Consider the following 21,084-nt stretch of genomic DNA (forward strand, 5'->3'; position numbering starts at 1 on the left):
GCCAAGCTCTTAACATCCATCGTCTCCACGACCGCTACCGAAGATGAAAGGAAAAGCCCAAATCGGTCTCGGAAGCTGCCCGGCGTCTCTCAGCGCGCGTCACTCTAACTGTCGGAGGTTTATGAGCCCGCGCCCTTCGCAGGGGGACTCCTTTTGGCGCTGCACCCATTGCCCACCGTGGGGTTTCCATGGCAACGGGTCCGCGGCCTTACGCGGAGCGCTTCTCAGGCCATGGCGGCTGCGTCGACGGTGTCTTCTGCGCCTTCCTCTGGGAGCGCCGGCGACGGGTAAAGCCGGGGGATGACGGCTTCAAGACCGGGAACGGCGAGCGCACCGATTCGGGGAGGAAAAGTGCAGCTGGGGGTGGGGGAGGGAGCAATTTCTCCCACAATCCCCCTCCTGGGTCTGACGGGGAGGAATCCATCTGTCTGGAAGGAGCCAGGAGGGGGGAGCAAGAAAAGTGGAACTCGGATATTATATCTCTGTCTCTGTAGATCGGTGTGTGTGTGTGTGTGTGTGTGTGTGTGTGTGTGTAGCCGTATCTTTCTTTTTCTCAGTATCCTTCTACAGCTAGAGCCCCACCTCTCTCAAAATTCCCCAGTGTCGTGTCCGCATTCCATAGCATCCTAGAGTTAGAGGGCAACTAGAGGTCATCTAGCCCAACCCCTAACTCAGTGCGGGATCCGCTGGAGCGGGGTTTTTCCAGCTGGGTCCCGTGAGAACTGGATGGGGTTCCTTTGGGAGAGACCAAGGGCAAATATTTGTATTTATATTTAAAGTCTGAAGCCAGGAGTCCTGGAAATTTTTTGAGGGGGGCAGGAGATTTGGAGCTTGGACTCCTCTCAGTCTATCTCCATTTCCATCATCTCCATCTCCATAGATGGAGGGATAGATAAGATAGATGTGTGTGTCTACCTGGACCCATATTCTTCCTTTTTTTCCCCCAACATCTTTCAACAGCTATAATTATACCTATCCATATCTATCAGAATGGCTCAGTATCCTATCGGCATTTCATATCTTAGAGTTAGAGGGCAACCTAGAGGTCATGGCTGGCTGGGGAATTCTGGGAGCTGAAGTCTCCCCATCTTAAAGTTGCCAAGGTTGAGAAACTCTGCTCTAAACTAAAAGATCCATGATATCTGCCATCTTTCTTTCTTGGTTTTGTATTTCTTGTATTGTTACTTGCTTTTAAATGGTTTTAACAATTTGTAAGCTGCCTAGAGTTGCTGGGATTCGAATGGCATGTATAATAATAATAAGAACAACAACAACAACAACCCGCCCTTTGGAACACCTTGCCCCTGGAGGTGAGATTAGCCCCATCGCTCCTAGCCTTCCGGAGGAAGTTGAAGACCTGGCTCTGCCACCGGGCTTGGGGCAGGGAGGAGAATAGTCATACTTGGGGCTGGCTAGTGCCTTGAAGTGCCCCCCTACGCAATGACTGAATGAGACCACAGCCATCTGGATTGTATTATATTTGGTAGCTCTGTGAACTTGTTTTATACTGTGCTTTATATTGAAATTTTATTATATATTTATTGTATTATATTGTAAACCGCCCAGAGTCCCTCTGGTTGGAGGAGATGGGCGGTGACAAATTTGATAGATAGATAGATAGATAGATAATGCTCTAAACATTCCATGTGACAGGTAAGTATTAAAAGCAGCCTCACAGGAGACCCTGAAAAAGAAGAATTTTAATGTTTTTTTTAAGCTTTAAGTGATCCGGTATCAATATTATAAATACATATGTCATTATATCAGAGTTTTAGTTGCGTTGAGGCAATTTATTAATTTCACAAGTAAATAAAGTAAATGCGACTTCCTATAGAATATCACCTTGAGTAGAAGTGCGCACTTTTAAAATGCTAAACTAAGAACAATATTTTAAAAAATTCCTGTAGGAAGGAGGGAGGAAAGGAAAACCATTAATCATATAGAGGAGGTCTGGATGAAGCAATGATGTGCACTAGTACATATCCATATAATTTACAGTATATCTGTCAATATATATTTCTGCCTGTATTTAAGGCTAATGGTATGTAATTGTATTTTTGCCATCTTCTCTCACACTAGTGGGACCCCTCTCAGTTTTATAGCAATCTCACTCTAGCAGAGAGATTTTTTTTAAAAAATGCTTCTTTTCTGGTCTGTTTAGCCTCTTTCCTTGCAGAGATGGCTGGATTAGAACTCTCATCCCTGTGGGCCACATTTGCTGGAGGTGGTGAAACAGATATGAGACAAATGGACATTAGAGTCTAGGTTCCTGGAAGTTTTACTAGACCAGGATTTCTCAACCAGGGTTGCGTGGCACCCTCGGGTTCTGTGAGAGGTCCTTAGGGGTTCCCTGGGAGATCACAATTTATTTAAAAAATTATTTCAGATTCGGGCAAGTTCATATTAAAGAGTAAGTTTCATTCTTTATTTTCAGTTTAAGAACACTGTTAATGTATATACACAGGCCTACCCGTGAAACAAATATAATAATTTTGCAACTTCTGGCCTATATTTGAGCTTGAATGTGCAGGGATTCCCCGAGGCCTGGAAAATATTTCAAGGGTTCCTCCAGGGTCAGAAGGCTGCTCTAGACAGATGGTGTCTGATAGCTGATAGCCAAGACTCCTAGATTCTTATTTCTTACTCTAGAGTAGCAGTAATTGTGATGGGAGGGGGACTACATGGAAAGGAGAATCCTTGGGAATTTAGCTCTGGATTGAAACTATCCACTATGTTAAAGTTTTGTTTTCTCTTTCCATTTGTTTTCTCCCATCAGTCCTCGAGCCAGTTCCAAATGGCTGGATGCCCACTACGATCCAGTAGCCAATTTGCACACCTTTTCCTCTTGCGTCAGTAAGTCTGAGCTCCTTTTCTCCCTGAAAGGCGGGGCAGTGGTGGTCCTCTTTCCTCCTTTGGGGTGGTGGTAGTAGGGAGACAATCAACCGTTCTATTAAAGAAGAGTAGGCAAGTTGGAGGTATTTCAGGAAGAAGAAACGATGGCGAACATTTAAGAAAGAAGAAAGTAACGGATGGAGTCCTCGGTGCCCTCTGAGCTTGCTGGTTGGCTTGCAGACGTCTCATGACCCGGCTAGCTAACATCATCAGTGCTGGTGAGGGTGGGCTTTGCTCCCTGTTTATATGCCGTGGCTTGCCCTGCCAGTGTTGGTGGGGGTGGGGGTTTCCTTCTTGGTGGTTCCTTGATTAGGGGATTGTTTTCTGCGGGAAAGTTTGTCTGGTGTTAATCCCACACCTCCACCAAAACGGGCAGGGCAAGCTGGTTTTAGTGTGGTGGTGAAGGTGCTGGGCTAGAAACGAGGACATCTCGCGTTCTAGTCCCGCCTTAGGCCTGAAAGCCGGCTGGGTGACCGTGGGCCAGTCCCTCTCTCTCAGCCCAAGAGCCAATCAGGCGTAGTAGGAGAATTCTAGTCCCGCCTTGGGCATGAAAGCCAGCTGGGTGACCTTGGGCCAGTCCCTCCCTCTCAGCCCAAGAGCCAATCAGGCGTGGTACGAGAGTTCTAATCCCGCCTTAGGCCTGAAGGCCGGCTGGGTGACCTCAGGCCAGTCCCTCTCTCTCAGCCCAACCCACCTCACAGGGTTGTTGTTGTGGGGAAAGTGGAGGAGGAAGGAGTATTCGGTATGTTTGCTGCCTTGAGTTTTATATATATAAAAAAGGTAGGATTAAAATCTAATAATAAATAATATAATTATAAAATGAAATGAAATGAAACAGGCAGCAAACTCCACACTTACTTGCACTGATGTTACCTAGTTGGGTCATGAAACGTCTGCAAGCAAAGAACCGAACTCGGCACCAAGGACTTGGTAGGCTTTGAGAAGCGAATACAGAGTGGAAACTCCTGGTGGACGTTTTGTGTAAAAATGAAAAAAAAATGGACTTGCGATTTATGGTTTTGATGATTACGGGACAGATTATAGAAAGATGTAACTTGAGAGAGAGAGATTAAAATATAATGGTACTTACAACTTCTGTGAAGAATATTGGAAGCCATTTCTTTATGTCTTTCTCTTTTTTTCTACTGCTACTTTTTTTCTTAATGCACTTTTAGCTTTTTCTTTTATTCCTCTCTTTCCATTTTCTCTCTTCTATTTTAGTTTGTATGAGTTCTTGTTACTGCTGTTAAAACTTTCAGTAAAAATTATCTATCTATCTATCTATCTATCTATCTATCTATCTATCTATCTATCTATCTATCTAAAAAGAGAAGCTTATACAATTGTTCTCTCTGAAGCCTCTGTCTGCATTCCTCGGGCCTCTTATTGAATAGGCTGACATCAACTCTTGATTTTCTTCCAGCTCTAGCTGACCTTTATGGGGATGGAGACTATAAGGTAAGGAAAATATCACTGCCAGAGATAGGAATTCATCTCTGGCCCGAGCCAGCAATTCCCAGTTCCATCAAGTCTGCAGCCCTTTTTAGTGCAGTCTTTTCCAACCTTGGCAACTTTCATCTGTGTGGACTTCAACTCCCAGAATTCCCCAGCCAGCATGCATTCTGTGTTCTGCGGTGTAGATTTTCCGTGCATGTCCTTCAGCCATCGTTGTTTGTTTGGCTTGCTTAATTGGAGGTACATCCAGCTCAACCTGTTGAGAGCAGAGCCTCTCCAGCGCTCAAGAATTTGAGTGCCCCTGCTCAGCGAAAATTTAAAAAGCCCAGCGCCTTTTTACTCCCTCTCCCTTCCTCCTGCAGCTGGTGGTGGGCAATTTCGGCTTGACGGGGCACGAGATGAAGCTGAAGGTGTACCAGGGCACCAGCCTCTTGAGTGAAAACACCCTGCCGGACTTACCCACCAGCGTGGTTTCGTTCCTGATGGAGCAGCACGAGCCTCGCATGCCAGCCTTGGCGGTGGCTTCCGGTCCGTACATCTACGTGTACAAGAACCTGCGTCCCTACTTCAAATTTACGCTGCCGCCGATGGAGCCCAACCCCATGGAGAAGGTGGTCTGGGAACAAGCGAAGGAGGTGAGGAGAGGGGAACCAGGTTCAAACGAGCGCATTTGAGTGGGGCGAAGCCCCTAAGCTTTGAATCTTAGGGTCCTGCTCTTTGTGGGGGTCGTCTTTTTCCTCCTGCTCCGTAAAGCTTCTGCTGTAAACCTATCTGTTGGCGTCTTCTGATCCACACATCTTCGTTCAAAACCGTAAAAAGGCCCCCCACTGGCCTGGATTTACACAGCATGCTTTATTGGGTCAGTACAGGTAGTCCTCGTTTAGTGACCACAATTGGGACTGGAATTTTGGTTGCTAAGCGAAGTCGTCATTAAGCAAACCCAACCCGGTTTTATGACCTTTTTTGCGGCGGTCGTTAAGCGAATCACGCAATTTCCCACCGATTTTGCTTGCCGTAAGCCAGCTGGGAAAATCAAAAATGGGGAACATTTGACTGCAGGGCCGCTATGATGGTCGTAAGTGTCAGGACTGGTCGCAAGTCGTTTTTTTCAGCACCATTGTAAGTCTGAACCATCACTAAACGAGTGTCATGTTCACTGGTCGTTAAGCGAGGACTACCTGTAAACCGCTTGCCTTCACAAGCAACCTTAGTTGGGGCTGTCCGCATGGGTACATATGTGTGTGTGTGTCTGTCCATCTGTCTTTCTGAGTCAGTCGCGCAAGCCAAGCCCATTTAGTGAGTTCCTGACTCATTGTACGAAGCCGGCCAAAGGGTTCATTCAGTTAAACCCGTTCACCGTGTTGTGTGAATGTCTCTCTGCTTCCACAGAACTGCCTCTGTTGCAACCCTCTCTTGCCTGAGAGTTGGTTCCCAGCTAGTGGAAGGCCCCAATCCATTACGGGGATCAACTGCACCTCATGTGCCTGTCCTTGGGTTATTGAAAAAGGCTTAAACAGCTGCCCGTGTTGTAACCACACTCCTGGGTGGTGTGTGTATGTGCCTGATGCCCCTGTTGCTCTTTGCATAGGACAAGGTTGACCTTCTATCAATGAAAGAGATGCTGGAGGGAATCCGGTGAGCGAGTGGCTGCCCTTGTGAGCTGCTTTTCGGTGCTCGATGAGGGGTGGGGATGTTGAGAAACAGACCAGGGATGGGGAGTGGGGATAAAAGGTAAGAGCCCAGATGTTTTAAGGAATTGACTGTTTCCATCTTGATTTTGTAGGAAGGGTGTTAATGGGTTTTGTTGATGTTTTCCTTGTTCTGGGAGAGACAGTATAGAAATGTAAAACGTAAATGCATGAATTAAACAAACACTAGTGTGTCTTGTTTACACCAGGATCCTGGACAGACTGACAGGCAGGTCCCAAGCCGCTTAGATAATTCTGTCGGATTGGAAGGAATAAAGAAATTGCGCCGCCTCTCAGTTTTGGCAGTGTGATCCCAGAAGGGTCTCCTTGCATCATGATAATGTGCAAGTGTTATTCTCTTCCACCCAGTCCATTTTGCCCAGAGACCAGTATCCCCTTTTGACTGATTGGTGAAAATCAGGGCTGGCTTGTCCAGCTTCAGCCTGGTGCTCAGTTTGGATCTGGGCCCTTAAGTCCTCCTGGTTCCTTGCCGAGATCCTTCTAACTTGCCTTCTCTTCTTCCCTGCCAGAGAAAATGCAGAAATGCCTTTATCGGTGCAGTCTCTGAGGTGAGTGGCTCATGCACAGGTGCTGGCTTGGGGAGGACGGAGTGCTGGGTGTGAGAAATGGTCCCACCGTCTCATTCTTAAAGGTGCCTGATGGCGATCCTCTGTTTTGGTGGTGGTTCTTGAGTGGGACCACTCTGCATTCCTCTCACTGCCTTCCCTCTGCTCTGCAGGTTCCTGACCCTTGACCCCCCCGACATGGACACCTTTGTGAACCAGTATAAATCACAGCCCATCAAACGTCAGGTCTGTACTCGTGCATCCAGCAGGCTGTGGGTGAGAGAGACCCCATTATTCCTTAGAACTCCTCAAAGGAAGGATGCCAGTGAAAGGTAGAGGTGAAGGTCTAGGAGGAGTTAGTCCTGGGTTCAAGTCCTCACTCAGCCACAGAAGCTCCTTGGGTGACTTTGGGCCAATCAGACAACCCGGCCTACCTTACAGGGTTGTTGTTGGTGTGAAACTTTGAGCCAGTTTGGTCTAGTGATTAGGGCAATGGGCTAGAAACCAGGAGGCTGAGAGTTCTAGTCCTGCCTTAGGCATGAAAGCCGGCCGGGTGACCTTGGGCCAGTCGCACACTCTCAGCCCAGCCCACCTCACAGGGTTGTTGTTGTGGGGAAAAGAGGAGGAGGAAGGAGTATGAGGTACGTTCGCCGCCTTGAGTTATTTATTGGATAGCCAGTGCAGTGTACTGGTGAAAGCGCTGGGCTGGGAGCAGAAGACCTGGGTTCAAGTCTCCCCTGGGCCACGGGAACTCGCTGGAAGGCTTTGGACAACTCCTTCTCTCTCAGCCCAACCCACCTCACAGGGCTGTTGCGAGGAACAATAGGAAGAGGGAGCACTACGGACGCCACCTTGAATCCCTGAAGGAAAGGTGGGGTATACATCGAATAGATAAAAGGGAGCCAAAACCGGAAACAGAATTTGTGCTAAGCGAGGGTTTATTTTTATCTCGATCTGTTGAACCAGCCACGCTTCCTGGTCCCCACAGAGAGCCCAAGCAAACAGCTAAAGGGGGACTTAGGGCCTGCCTCGAGCCAGGTGTGGCCCTCGGCGAGAACCGCAGGACAGGCTCGATCCATTCCATGTCTGAGTCACTCTGCTGGCCGGTTAATGGCCGGTTAATTCCCTCTTCGTTCTCCCGGGCTGCTAAGAGACAGTGCTGGCCGACGGGTGTCTTTCAGACGGTGATTACCTGCATGGCCACTTTGAAGAAGAATAGGGTGGATGAGGATGCTATCAGCTGCTTGGTGATCGGGACGGAGAACATGGAAATCCTCATCTTGGACCCGGAGGCCTTCACCATCTTGTCAAAGGTGAGGCTCCACACCTCACATTTGTGTAATGTGGACCCCATTTGTGATATGGTACCCTTTCCGACCTCCCCCTAAATATATTTAAAAAAATAATACCCCAAATCTTAGAGAATGTATCTGTGCAGCATTCTGAAGATTCCAGCTTTGAGACTCGTGGATCACGTCAGGCTTTTGGGGCAGCTAAGGCCTTCCTTCCTAAATCCACATTCTTCCCCCTAACCCAGCCTTTCTTGACTTTTTCATCTTGGAGGAACCCTTGAAATATTTTTCAGGCCTCGGGGAACCCCTGCGCATTCAGGCTCAAATATAGGCCAGAAGTTACAAAATTATTATATTCATTTCATGTATAAGCCTGAATATATGCATTAACAGGGTTTATGAATGAAACCTATGTCTTTAATGTGAAGTTACCCAAATTTGAAATAATTTTTCAAATAAATTGTGATCTCCCAGGGAACCCCTAATAACCTCTCACGGAACCTGAGGGTGCCACGGAACCCTGGTTGAGAAACCCTGCCCTAATCTGTTTCACACAACCTCCTAACCTGGTTATACAATTAACCCACTTTCTGGGTCCTTACAAACAGGCCAGGTCACAAAAAACAACCCTGAGTTAACACTGACCAAGCTTAACAGGCTGTGTGAAGACAACCATTCCTGTCTAAGTGACCTGGTTAGATGCAATGTGGGACTACAGGTAGTCCTCGACTTACAACCACAATTGGGACCGGAACTTCCATCGCTAAGTGAGGTGCTTGTTAAGTGAGTCACACCTGATTTTACTACCTTTTTGCCGCAGTCGTTAGTGAATCACATGGTCATTAAGCGAATCCGGCTTCCCCCATTGACCTTGCTTGTCGGAAGCCAGCTGGGAAGGTTGGAAATGGCGATCATGTACTCCAGGACGCTGCAACCGTTGTAAATACATGCTGGTTGCCAAGCGCCTGAAGTTTGATCATGTGTCTGCAGGGACATGGCGATGGCTGTAAGTGTGAGGACCAGTTGCAAGTCACTTTTTTCAGTGCCATCATAACTTTGAACAGTCACTAAACAAACGGCCGTAAGTCGAGGACTGCCTGTACAGCTATCACGTCCAGCCCTCCCTCAGATGAGTTGTTTGCAGAAGTCCAGCCAACAGCTCAGGACTCTCTTTTTCCACGGTAGGTGGCGATACCTAGCGTGCCCGCCTTCCTGGACGTTGCAGGCCAATTTGATGTGGAATACCGTCTTACTGTGGCCTGTCGGAATGGGAGCATTTACATCCTCCGCAGGTACGTTATCGCTCCAGAGGCAAAGGGGCTGCAGTAGAGCAGACGGTAGATGAGGCGCATTCCGTCTCAAGCCACGGACCGTCAGTCGGCACCCATGCGGGGGGTGTGACATTTTGCGACTCTCGGAAGTGCTTTACAGGCTGTAAAGCACCCATTCTGAGGCCGTCATAACTTCGGACCATCATTAAATGAACGGTTGTAAGTTGCGGACAACCTGGACAGCGGTGTTTCTCAGACTTGCTGGCTGGGGAGTTCTGGAGGTTAAAGCATCTTCAAGTTGCCAAGTTTGAGAAACACTGGGTTATAGCCTCTATGTCGATTGGCGAGAGGTGCTTGGATAAAGTTTTGCATTTTTTGCCTAGTTTGGGCGAAGTCCTACGCTGCATCCATGGCTTCTGGCTGAAATGGTTCCTCTTTTATTATTATTATTTTTTCATTCAGGGACTCCAAGCGGCCCAAGTACTGCATTGAGCTGAGTGCCCAGGCCGTGGGCTTGGTTCGAGTCCAAAAGACCATCATGGTGGCTTGCTCAGATGAGACACTGTGGGGCTACACGCAGAAGGTTAGGAGCATCAAGTTGTCATCCCCGCGGGCAAGTTACTGGTGCAAGGGTCTGTGTGTGTGCGCACAATGCTTAGCAGCTCCCTTCACCCAGGCCACCAAGCAAAAGCAAGCAAAATCGGCCAGCCGAACTTAGCTGGGGTTCCCTCTTGGCTCTGAAACTCAGGCGGTAGTAGAAGTCACGGGAACAGTTAGATGCCCAAGGAATAAGTATTTGGGACCATCTGCACGTCTTTAACAAGTCTGCAGGGGGTACTGTTGCTCTGCCAATTTGTGCTTTAAGCCTCTGGAGAACAGAGCAGAAAAACAGAGGCCTCTTTCACAGGCAGGAGAGGCACCACTGAGAGACTTTTGGCCCAGCTTTGAGAGAGCCCTGGGCAGAAAGGGCCGGGTGGATCTGAACTCTCCTAGAAGTCGAGGAGCGGATTTGGGGAGCTGAGTGAAAGTCTTCCTGACACCCGTCTTCTCGTGGCAGGGAAAGAAGCTCTGGGGAGTTACATTGCCAGCCACCCCCGTCACTTTGGGCATCATGGGTGAGAAATTCCAAAGTTTCCAGGCTGTGCTGGTGGCTTTGGCCAACATGGAAGTTCACGTCTACCGGGACAAGAATCTCGTTAACGTTATCCAGGTGCCGGTAAGCTTCCAGAGCCTTGGAAATAACCTTGGAAATAATGTCAAGCCTAAAAGCTGGCATGTTTGCTTTGCCGCAGCCCAGATTTCCCCCCCTTTGCTCAATTCAGGAATTAAAACGACAGAAAAGCCCTTTCCTCCCTCCCTCACGTACAGGTGGTCCTCGCTTAACAACCACTCTTTAGCAACAGTTCAGACTTACGACAGTGCTGAAAAACAGGCTTACAACTGTCCTCACACGACCATCGCAGCGTCCCTGTGGTCATATAATCATGCTTTGGGCGCTTGGCATCCAGTTTGTGTTTAGGACTGTCCCGCGGTCACATGGATGCCATTTTCAACCTTTCCTGCCAGCTTCCAGCAAGCAAAATCAATGGGAAACCACGTGACTCACTTAACGACCATGTGGTTTGCTTAATAACCACTGCAAAAAAGGTCATGAAATCAGGTTGGATTCACTTAATGACCACTTCGCTTAGCAACTGGAATTCTGGTCCCCATTGTGGTCATTCAGCAAGGACTGCCTGTATGGCCTCTGCTTGAAGGTATCCAGCCCAGGAGAGCCCACCACCTCTCAGGGTTTCTGATTTGACTATCTCATTGCTGTTGCTGTTAAGAAGCTTTTTTTTAGCATTCAGCCAGAATCAGGCCGTCCTGTCACTTAAGCTTGTTGTTCTGTCTCCGTTCTCTCTGAGTTCTGATTCATGCAGGGATGGTAGAGAAGCAGTTGCAGCCTTCCGTGGGAAGGAGGCAGGAGGGCCCTGTGGGGGAAACAGATCAGGAGGAAGAGGGGCAGGGTTGGAAAGCAAGGCCACGCCAACTGGGGGCGTTTGGGATGGGAAAGAAGGGCAGAAGAGCAGGCAAAGGGATTCTCAGAGGGGCGGGGGAATGGAGGATGGACCAAGGAGTTCTGGATTAAAAGACAGGGAGATTGGTGGCCTCCAAAGCAGAAGACAAATCCCCCCCTCTTTTTTTTAGCTTCTTTTATCCCGCCTTTATTATTTTTATAAATCACTCAAGGCGAGGAACATACCTGATGCTCCTCTCTCCTCCTGTTTTCCCCACAACAACAACCCTGTGAGGTGGGCTGGGCTGAGAGAGAGGGACCAGCCCAAGGTCACCCGCCGGCTTTCGTGCCTGAGGCGGGACTCGAACTCACTGCCTCCTGCTTTCTAGCCCAGCACCTCCACCACTAGGCCAAACCGGCTCTCTTGCTTTCTCTGATTCTTGCCAGGACATCGTCACCAGCATCTCCTTTGGCCACTACGGACGAGAGGACAACACCCTCATCATGACGACCAAAGGTGTGAACATAAACAAGCTGAGCTCAGGCCCCCCGGCCGAGGCAGCCTGATGTCTCCAGAATGAGGACTGGCAGTGCCGCACCCTGCTGGCCAGCTGGGCCCCCACTTGGTCCCTGCCAGCCTCCTCCTGCCCTCCTCTTCCTTGCCAGATGGATCCCGACCTACCTAACCTCACTATTTTCCTTTTCTTTCCTGGAGAGGGGCCCTTGAATGTCGGGCTCCTAGTGACAGCAGCAACGATAACAGAGGTCTCATTCCTGGGCTTGTGAGGATGGGGAGGGGAAGGAGGTATGTGCAGGGAGCTTTTGGGTGCTGAGGAAGAATTTGATGGGGGTTGTACTCAAATGTACCCCTGAAGACTTGGCATCTTATATATCCTTGCGCCTTCTAAGATGGCCCACCTCAGTCTGAAACCAGCGGGGGATGCAACAGCTCTACAGGTAGTCCTTGCTTAACGACCATTTGTTTAGCGACTGTTCGGAGTTGCAGTGGCACTGGGAAAAGTGATTTACGACTGGTCCTCGCACTTATGACTATCACAGCATCCCTACACTCATGGGATCAAAATTCGGGCTCTTGGCAACCCACGTGTATTTACAACAGTTGCAGCATCCTGGGGTCACATGACTGACATTTGCGATCTTCCCAAGTGGCTCTCAACGAGCAAAATCAATGGGGAACTGTGTGATTCACTTAACAACCATGCAGTTTGCTTAATTACCATGTGATTCACTTAACGATGACCACAAAAAATTTTTAAGAATCAGGTGTGGTCACATGATGCCTCACTTAATGACTACACTGCTTAATAACCAATTTTCTGATCCCTGCTGTTAAGCGAGGACTGTGCCTTGTTGTTTGTAGGTCTGCTGCTTCTGGTCACCAAGGCTTCCCTTGGGACTAAAAAAAAATACAGATCTGCAATTTGGAGACTAGTGAGCATTGGTTAAATATCTCCTCTAGTCCTGGCTTATAGGGTTACTTAAACCCACAGAAAATGGTGGTTTAAGTCAGCACTTTCTTGTCCATCTTTACCTTCAAAGGGAAGAGAAGACAGGGAGACAAGTTGCCAGTCCTTGTTGAGGAACTGCGCAGTGGTGGCTGCGTTCTACAGCTTGCTTAATTCGGTGACTTGAATTCACTCTTGTTCTGGATTGGCATCGCTGAATCTAAACAAACAGCCACGGCTTCTGCGAGAGGCTAAGCCACCCATCAACCTAACCAGAATGAAACTTACCGAGTTTAGTATGTTGGGCAAATGCGGCTGCTAGTTCAGTGTTTCTCAAGCGTGGCCGCTTGAAGATGTGTGGACTTCAACTCCCAGAATTCCCCAGCCAGCTTAGCTTGAGAAACACTGCTGCGGTCTGTTCCTTGGCCTGGTTAATTTAATGAATTAAATAAATTTAATTAAACTAATTAATTAGTTTCATCACTGATGTGGGCAGGACAACCAGCCTTTCCTTGGTCTCTGTGCCACCTTGCACCCACCCACCCCTCTCCCCACTTTTGTATCCTCTCCAGGGGGGGGGCTCATCATCAAGATCTTGAAACGCACCAGCACCTTCCCTAAGGGGGACGCAGCAGTCGGCATCCCTGTTGCTCAGAGTATCAAACTCAGCGTGCCCAAGAAAACGAAGCTGTACGTGGACCAGACGCTCCGGGAGCGGGAAAGCGGAGCGGGTAAGTGGGACAGGCCAGAAAGCTGGTGGTCCCTCTCTCAACCCTGCCGTCCACCTTCAGATACTTTTGGGACAGTGACCGGAGAGCCAGCTCGTAGTGGTGAAACGGCTGGGCTAGGAGCTGGGAGACCGTGAGTTCTAGTCCATGCCTTAGGCATGGAAGCCGGCTGGGTGACCTTGGGCCAGTCCCTCTCTCTCAGCCCAAGAGCCAATCAGGCGTGGTAGGAGAGTTCTAGTCCCGCCTTAGGCACGAAAGCCGGCTGGGAGACCTTGGGCCAGTCCCTCTCTCTCAGCCCAAGAGCCAATCAGGCGTGGTAGGAGAGTTCTAGTCCCGCCTTAGGCACGAAAGCCGGCTGGGAGACCTTGGGCCAGTCCCTCCCTCTCAGCCGAAGAGCCAATCAGGCATGGTAGGAGAGTTCTAGTCCCGCCTTGGGCATGAAAGCCGGCTGGGCGACCTTGGGCCAGTCCCTCTCTCTCAGCCCAAGAACCAATCAGGTGTGGTATGAGAGTTCTAGTCCCGCCTTGGGCATGAAAGCCGGCTGGGCGACCTTGGGCCAGTCCCTCTCTCTCAGCCCAAGAGCCAATCAGGCGTGGTATGAGAGTTCTAGTCCCGCCTTGGGCATGAAAGCCGGCTGGGCGACCTTGGGCCAGTCCCTCTCTCTCAGCCCAAGAGCCAATCAGGCGTGGTATGAGAGTTCTAGTCCCGCCTTAGGCACGAAAGCCGGCTGGGAGACCTTGGGCCAGTCCCTCTCTCTCAGCCCAAGAGCCAATCAGGCGTGGTAGGAGAGTTCTAGTCCCGCCTTAGGCACGAAAGCCGGCTGGGAGACCTTGGGCCAGTCCCTCCCTCTCAGCCCAAGAGCCAATCAGGCGTGGTAGGAGAGTTCTAGTCCCGCCTTAGGCACGAAAGCCGGCTGGGTGACCTTGGGCCAGTCCCTCCCTCTCAGCCCAACCCACCTCACAGGGTTGCTGTTGTGGGGAAAATAGGAGCCAGGAGCATTATGTCTGCCACCTTGAGTTGTGCAAATAAAGGTGGGATAAAAAATCAGTCAATCGATCAATCAATCCCCTGCGCTTCCTAGCCAGCCTGTTCATTTACGCCATCTCCATCAATGATGCTTATCGGCTGTCTTCCTTGGAAGAGAAGCAGCAGCCGAGCAACAGGGTCCAGAAAAATCTGTTACTTTTATTTGAGAAACAGAAACAAGGTTCACACAGCATGCGAAACCCTTGACCTGAATTAACAAACAACAGTGGCTGGGTTCGCAGAACCAGCTGGGCCCAAGCAAGCAAGTAAACCATACTGGGATTCAACAGGGTAATCCAATGTCCCCGGATGACCCAAGGCAAAGGTTGCATTCCTGGAACGTTTTAACTATCCAAATTTATGTTAGGCCTAGTCTTGTGTATTGTTTATGCTCAGATACTCCACTCGGTCACTGTGCAAGAAAACCTCAATTTCTAGCCAAGGAGACAGTAGTTGTGGCCTGCTTGGCTGCGCTCACTCCCACAGGATTTGTGGCTTATCCCAAGCAGATCAAATGGCTTAAAAAGTGTGACCCCGCACACCACAAAGCTCCCAGCTCCTTGTGGGAGTCACCTGACAGATGGCTCACTTGTATGGCTGTGTTGTCGGTGGCAGAAACCCACAGCTACTAGGACACCTTGCTTGGCTGCATAACGCACCTTACAGGTAGTCCTTGACTTACGGCCATTCGTTCAGCGACTGTTTGGAGTTATGACGGCGCTGAACGAATGGTGGTTATGACCGGTCCTCAGAATTCTGGTCACGTGATTGCAATCAGGGCGCTTGGCAACTGGCTCGCACTTACAACCGGTTGCAGTGCCCGTGATCCTGTGAACGCCATTTGCGACCTTCCCTGCCGGCTTCCCCAGAAAGTCAATGGGGAAGCTGGCACGGAAGGTTGCAAGTTGTTGGGGTGAGTCTCCCCCACCTGAGCACCCTCCCTGCTGCATCGGTTATTCACGCACCCAAGGGTACACTCTCTGATCCTCACCCCACCACCCTCAAGCGCCCGCCCACACCCTCCCCAACCCTCCCCTTGCCTGCCTACCACCTGCTTGTGAGCTGCCTGGGACTTGCAACTTCCTGCTGGCTTCCCCGCTGACTTGGTTGTGGGAAGCCAGCAGGAAGTTGCCTCGCCTCATGACCATGGGATTCGGTTAACAATGGCAACCAGGACTGCAGGGATTGCCGCCCCAAAGCGCAGTCGCACTTTACAACCGCATCAGTTAGCGACAGAAATTCCAGTTGCCGTTGTAAGTTGAGGACTACCTGTTTTTAGCAGTGTCAGGTTCTGAAGCTGTTGCTGTGATGTAATTCCTGAACATGGGGTTGAGTCCCTAGAATAGAGAGATCTGTGATCATGTCTGACTTAAAGCCTGACAGCAGTTTGCTCTAAAAACAAAGAGATGGAAAAATCCAGAAAATTGGCAAGATGGCTTTTCCCCCCCCCCCAAAGAACTCTAAGTGTAAGAATCTCCTCCCTGGATTTGATTACTCACTGCAAGCTAACAGGCGTAGCAAATTTCCTTTATGTTAGTGGAGCAAAAAGGCTATCACACTGGGATTGGACTTTGTGCTAAGCCAGTTTGTTTTCTTGTTCTGAACAAGCCCAGAGTGGCCTGGTTCACACATAACCTTAAGCCCATAATAGAAACCCAGATAGTAGGGTTTCTATAGATTGCTACACAGGAGGCTGTGAGTTCTAGTCCCGCCTTAGGTATGAAAGCCAGCTGGGTAAGCTTGGGCCAGCCACTCTCTCTCAGCCCAACCCATCTCACAGGGTTGTTGTTGTGGGGAAAACAGGAGGAGGCAGGAGTAATAGGGATGTTCCCTGCCTTGATTTATTTATAAAAATAATAAAGGCGGGATATATGTAAAATAAAATAATAAAATAATAAAATAAAATAAAATAAAATAAATAAAAATAAAAATAAAAATAAAATAAATCTAGATAACCCAGATGGTGGCTTGGTGTGACTCATAAGCTTAACTGTGGACAGAGAGGTTAGGTTGAACAGAATCCTAACAACCACCATTGCAGAAGTTGGTTTCAGCCCTGGCTGAGCAAGCCACAATGGTCGTCCTTCAAAGATAAGGCTGATCCAAGGCCAGAGGAGCCACCTGCTGTCACAGTGAAGTGACTTGTCTGTCTGGTGGCCCTTTTGATGGTGGTGAGGAATGAGTCTTGGCCCTTGCCGTCCGTTCATCCTCCTCCCTTCTCTCCTTGCCCAGCGATGCATCAGGTCTTTCAGATGGACCTCAGCCGCATCCGTCTCACGGCGGCCCGTGCCTATGTCCGGGCGCTTGAGTGCAGCATGAACCCCATCTCGGAGTCCCTGCAGGAGCCGCTCAAGTTGAACGCCGTGGTGAGACCATTGATGAGATCCATTGATGCCATGGGCATCCATCGCATCCTAATACTATTTCTGTGCAGCGTTTATGCCAAATTGGAGCCCGTAAACCTAAATTCAGGGGCTCAAGGGCAGCATGGTACAAATCAGTGGTTCGTAAATTGTTTGACACCTTTTCCCGGTCTCAAATAATGTCATCACCTCACAAAAGAACAGACTCTGTTGTTTCATGCAAGCGTCTTAGCAGTAGCAGTCCCAAACTGGATCCTCAAATCGCAAACAATTAACAGATTGCTCCATTACCCCCAGGATATGCCCCAAATACCCCCTTGGGGGTAGTTTAAGAACCGCTGCTGTACATTAACGTAAATCACGCGGTGTAAACGGGTGCAAATGATGCAAAATGGTCAGTGATTCCATTAGAGGAAATAAATAGATGCATAAACCAATACATGCATGAATAAATAGTGTTTCAGCCGCAGGGACAGCCTGACCAAAGGCTAGCCAGCAGCTAGCAGCCTTTCCCTACCTGTAACCATGCTGGCTACAGATTCTGTTGGCTGGAGAGGATGGGAATGGTGGTCTGGAGCATCCACTTCTGGGTTGGGGAAATCTGCTTTCCCTAAGAGCAGAGTTTTTCAACCTTGGCAACTTTCAGATGGGTGGACTCCAACTCCCAGAATTCCCCAGCCATGCTGGCTGGGGAATTCTGGGAGTTGGAGTCCACCCATCTGAAAGTTGCCAAGGTTGAAAAACTCTGTCCAAGAGGCTCTCACAGGATCATTGTGGGAGAGAAGAATCTAAGTTAGTAGTGATCGTAGAGGAAAGGCCATTGGGGAAGTTTTTTGAAAATTGCGGGGTGGGGGGATTAAAGGAGGGGTAGGGACTTTGCTTGAAGTGAGGCCTTCCATCTATAAAACAAGACCCTGGGAAAGGGTGGGTGGGTGAAGGGAGGTCTGTCAGTGTTAATGCGCTAGAAGCTTTTTGATTGCTGGAGGACACATCTGCAACAAGAACCAGGAGAGATTCCTGAAAGGAAAATCGGGGGCATTGGGACCATCAGGGATCCTTGGCAGTTCCAGAGTTGAAATGCAGATGGCCTTTTGGGCTTAGGGAGGGAAACCCTTCCTTGTTGGGGCTCTGCCCATCTTGACCCAGGTCCTTGTGTCCCCATATAATGCTCCTCCTCTCCTCCCCCCCACCCCCCAGGTCCAGGGCATGGGCCCCGTCTTCAGACTGTGCCTCAATCTCCAGAACATGTCCGAGAACCAGACCGTGTCAAACCTTCTCATCTACTTTGTTTATGATGAAAACCGCTATTCCATCAAGCGCCCTTTCTTCAAGGTAACACCACACCGTTCTCCCTGTGGGTCGAGGGCCCTTCCCTGCGTGTTCACGATTCCGCTGCATCCTGTTCCTGAAAACCTTATTCCTGGGATGGATAACAGGAATGGCCTGAAATCCTGTCTCGGCTAGATAATTTCCAGGCTACAGGCCAGTGCTTCTCAACCCTGGCAGCTTGAAGACGGGTGGACTTCAACTCCCAGAATTCCCCAGCCAGCATGTTGCTGTAGCCCCTCCTCCCTCAAGGCTAACCAGTGGTCATTTCTGAGTTTCAGCTACCAGCACTGCCAACTAAGGTGCCCCCAATTAATGTGCCCCCTGTTCGCTCTGGAGCTGGGCTAGTGAAACCCTGAACCCCACATTTAGATTAACAAGCTGCAATTGCCGTATACCCAAGTTATGATCCCCCACCCCCCACAATAGACCACATTAAGTCTCAGTACAATAATCTGGTTCGTGCCATATGCTAATAAAATGCCTGGGTTTTCATAATCTGCTGGACCGCAAATCACTCAGGCCTACTTCAGCCTGTCCTCATGTATGGTGCAGATCCAACCCTTCTCCCCTCTACTTCCGTGTTGCCGTTGTATTGACAAAATTTATTTCTCTTTTTTTCCAACCTTCTTCTCAGGCTCCACTGTTGATCCCAGGACTGAATTATCCTTTAGCGACCTTTGTCGAGTGTCTCAGCGACCAAGGGATCTCGGATATTATTAAGGTGGGTGTCCTCGAGTAGGTTTTCCCGGCCGCCCAAAGGCCACCACTGCTGTGTCCCCGAAAGTTCACAGAGTCTCAAATGGTCCAAAGTCCATTATGAAGGGCAGTTATGATAGACTCATTGGGCTCTGGCAGAATGGACAGTCCAGACCAGGGTTGAAGCAAACCACAATGATGCCAAAATGCCAGGGTGCTTTTGACAAACCCCTTGTGGCGATGTCATGATCAGAATGATGGTGTCACTTCGATGACATCATCACTCGAGTGCTACCTTATGTACTTGCGCCCTGACATCTAATGCAAGCACACGAATTACAACATTTAGGGCATGATGTACATATTCGTTGTTTACCCCTCCCTGCAGACTGGCACAGGTCCTCTACCAGAGTACAAAGACTAACATACAGGTAGTCCTCACTTAATGACCACAATTGGGACTGGAATTTCTGTTGCTTAGCGAAGCGGTCATTAAGTGCATCCGACCCAACTTCACAAACTTTTTTGCAGTGGTTGTTAAGTGAACCACCATGGCTGTTAAGTGAACCACATGGTTGCTAAGCGAATCGCACCGTTCCCCATTGGTTTTGCTTGCCAGAAGCCAGCCAGGAAGGTCAAAAATGGCGATCATGTGACCATGGGATGCTGTGGCGGTCATAAATGCGAACCAGTTGCCAAGTGCCCGAATTGTGATCATGTGACCGTGGGGACGCTGCAACAGTCATGTGAGGACCAGTCATAAGTTGTTTCTTTCAGCACCATCGTAAGTCTGAACCATCACGAAACAAATGGTCATTAAGCGAGGACTACCTGTAGTAAGGCTTTGTCAGGCCCCAACAGAGATCTCGGTTTCTGATTGGTCAGGCAAGGCTTACAGCAAGGTACAAGGAACGATGGAAATGATTCCCCAACTTGAGCTGAGGCTCAAGTATAGGAAACCTGTGGTCCACCTTTAAATGTGGATTATAGTTCGTTGTAGAAAGCGAGCTACTCCTTCAGACCATCCCCTCCAAATAGATCAGGGGCACCCCTGAAGCAACTCTTCCCTCCTCTGCCTGCCTGCCCTTTTGGGATCTACACGGCAGCAGCAATGCTCCTGTGGGCTGGGCAGCCGTATCTGTGGGTCAGGACGTAGAATCCCTGAGCTGCAGCTTTGGTTCTGGCCTCAGGGTTTGGCTCTGCGGGATCAAGCCTGCCCATCCTCTGCCTGTTCCCCTCTCTTCTTTGAGCAAATAGCCATCCGAGCCCCACCCCCCGCTTGCTGTTGTGAGAAATCTGGTTGGTTTGTCTCGGTCCCCAAGTTCCTCTGTGCAGGCTTCCGCCGTCCCTTCCATGCACCAAGACATTGCATGGCTACTTTTCTCCAGAGGAGCCTTATTCCAGCGGATCCTGCCAGTGGGAATCTCACCCCCCTTGCCTCTCCGTGACCTTGAGCCGTACCATTTCTTTGCCTTGCAGGTGTTTGTGCTGAAGGAGGGCGACAGCCGGCCTTTGCTCACGGCCCACATCAGCATGCCTGTTAGCGAAGGCTTGACAGCTGCGTGAACCACCTCCAAGGGGGGACCCTTCAGCCACAGGGCGCTCTTGACTGTCTCAGCGCAGCGACAGGGAATTGGAGACTGGAGTCCCAACCCTGGACCATGTAGCATCTTCCCCAAATGTGGGAAGAACGTTCCCATCTCCCCCTAAGGAGCAACCTGCACCCAGAGACAGCTACCGGATCAGCCAGGTTAGAATTAGCAGGCGTGGGAAGTAAAGCTGCTGAATAGCAATGCACGGCTGGGAGGCCAGAACAGCTCAATAAATTGTATTTGTTCTCCAGTCTAAAGAAAAGAAGCATCCCCTCTTTATGGGAACAAGCAGCTATGCAAAAAACATCCCTTGGCTATACAGGTAGTCCTCACTTAATGACCACTTGTTCAGTGATGGTTCGGACTTACGACAGCATCAAAACCAACTTGGGACCAGTCCTCAGACTTATGACCTTCACAGCATCCCCACAGTCATGTGATTACGATTTGGGCACTGGCAACTGGTTCGCGTTTTTGACTGTCGTAGCATCCCCACAGTCACATCATTGCCATTTTTGGCCTTCCCATCCGGCTTCTGGCAAGCAAAACCAATGGGGAACCACGTGATTCGCCTAACAACCCTGCGGTCCACTTAACCACCATGTGATTTGTTTAACGGCTGCCACAAAAATGGTCATAAAATGGGGTTGGATTTGCTTAACCACATCGCTTAGCGACCGAAATTCCAGTCCCAATTGTGGTCATTAAGCGAGGACTACCT

The 21,084-nt window shown here is 49.5% G+C and overlaps 1 protein-coding gene across 1 annotated transcript; it reads left to right on the forward strand.

Annotated features, from left to right (window-relative positions):
• Positions 1-206: 206 nt before the first annotated feature.
• BBS1 (Bardet-Biedl syndrome 1) lies at positions 207-20,866 on the forward strand. Its single transcript, XM_063317011.1, has 17 exons — positions 207-287; positions 2,777-2,853; positions 4,316-4,350; positions 4,710-4,982; positions 5,936-5,982; positions 6,566-6,604; positions 6,775-6,847; positions 7,783-7,914; positions 9,079-9,185; positions 9,627-9,747; positions 10,222-10,380; positions 11,611-11,680; positions 13,202-13,360; positions 16,616-16,749; positions 17,944-18,078; positions 18,710-18,796; positions 20,251-20,866. Exons 1-17 carry the CDS (start codon positions 232-234, stop codon positions 20,335-20,337), a joined length of 1,791 nt encoding a protein of 596 aa, XP_063173081.1. The 5' UTR covers positions 207-231; the 3' UTR covers positions 20,338-20,866.
• The last annotated feature ends 218 nt before the right edge of the window (positions 20,867-21,084 follow it).

Source organism: Candoia aspera, chromosome 17 (genome assembly GCF_035149785.1).
Source record: "Candoia aspera isolate rCanAsp1 chromosome 17, rCanAsp1.hap2, whole genome shotgun sequence".
Classification (NCBI taxonomy): Eukaryota; Metazoa; Chordata; class Lepidosauria; order Squamata; family Boidae; genus Candoia; species Candoia aspera.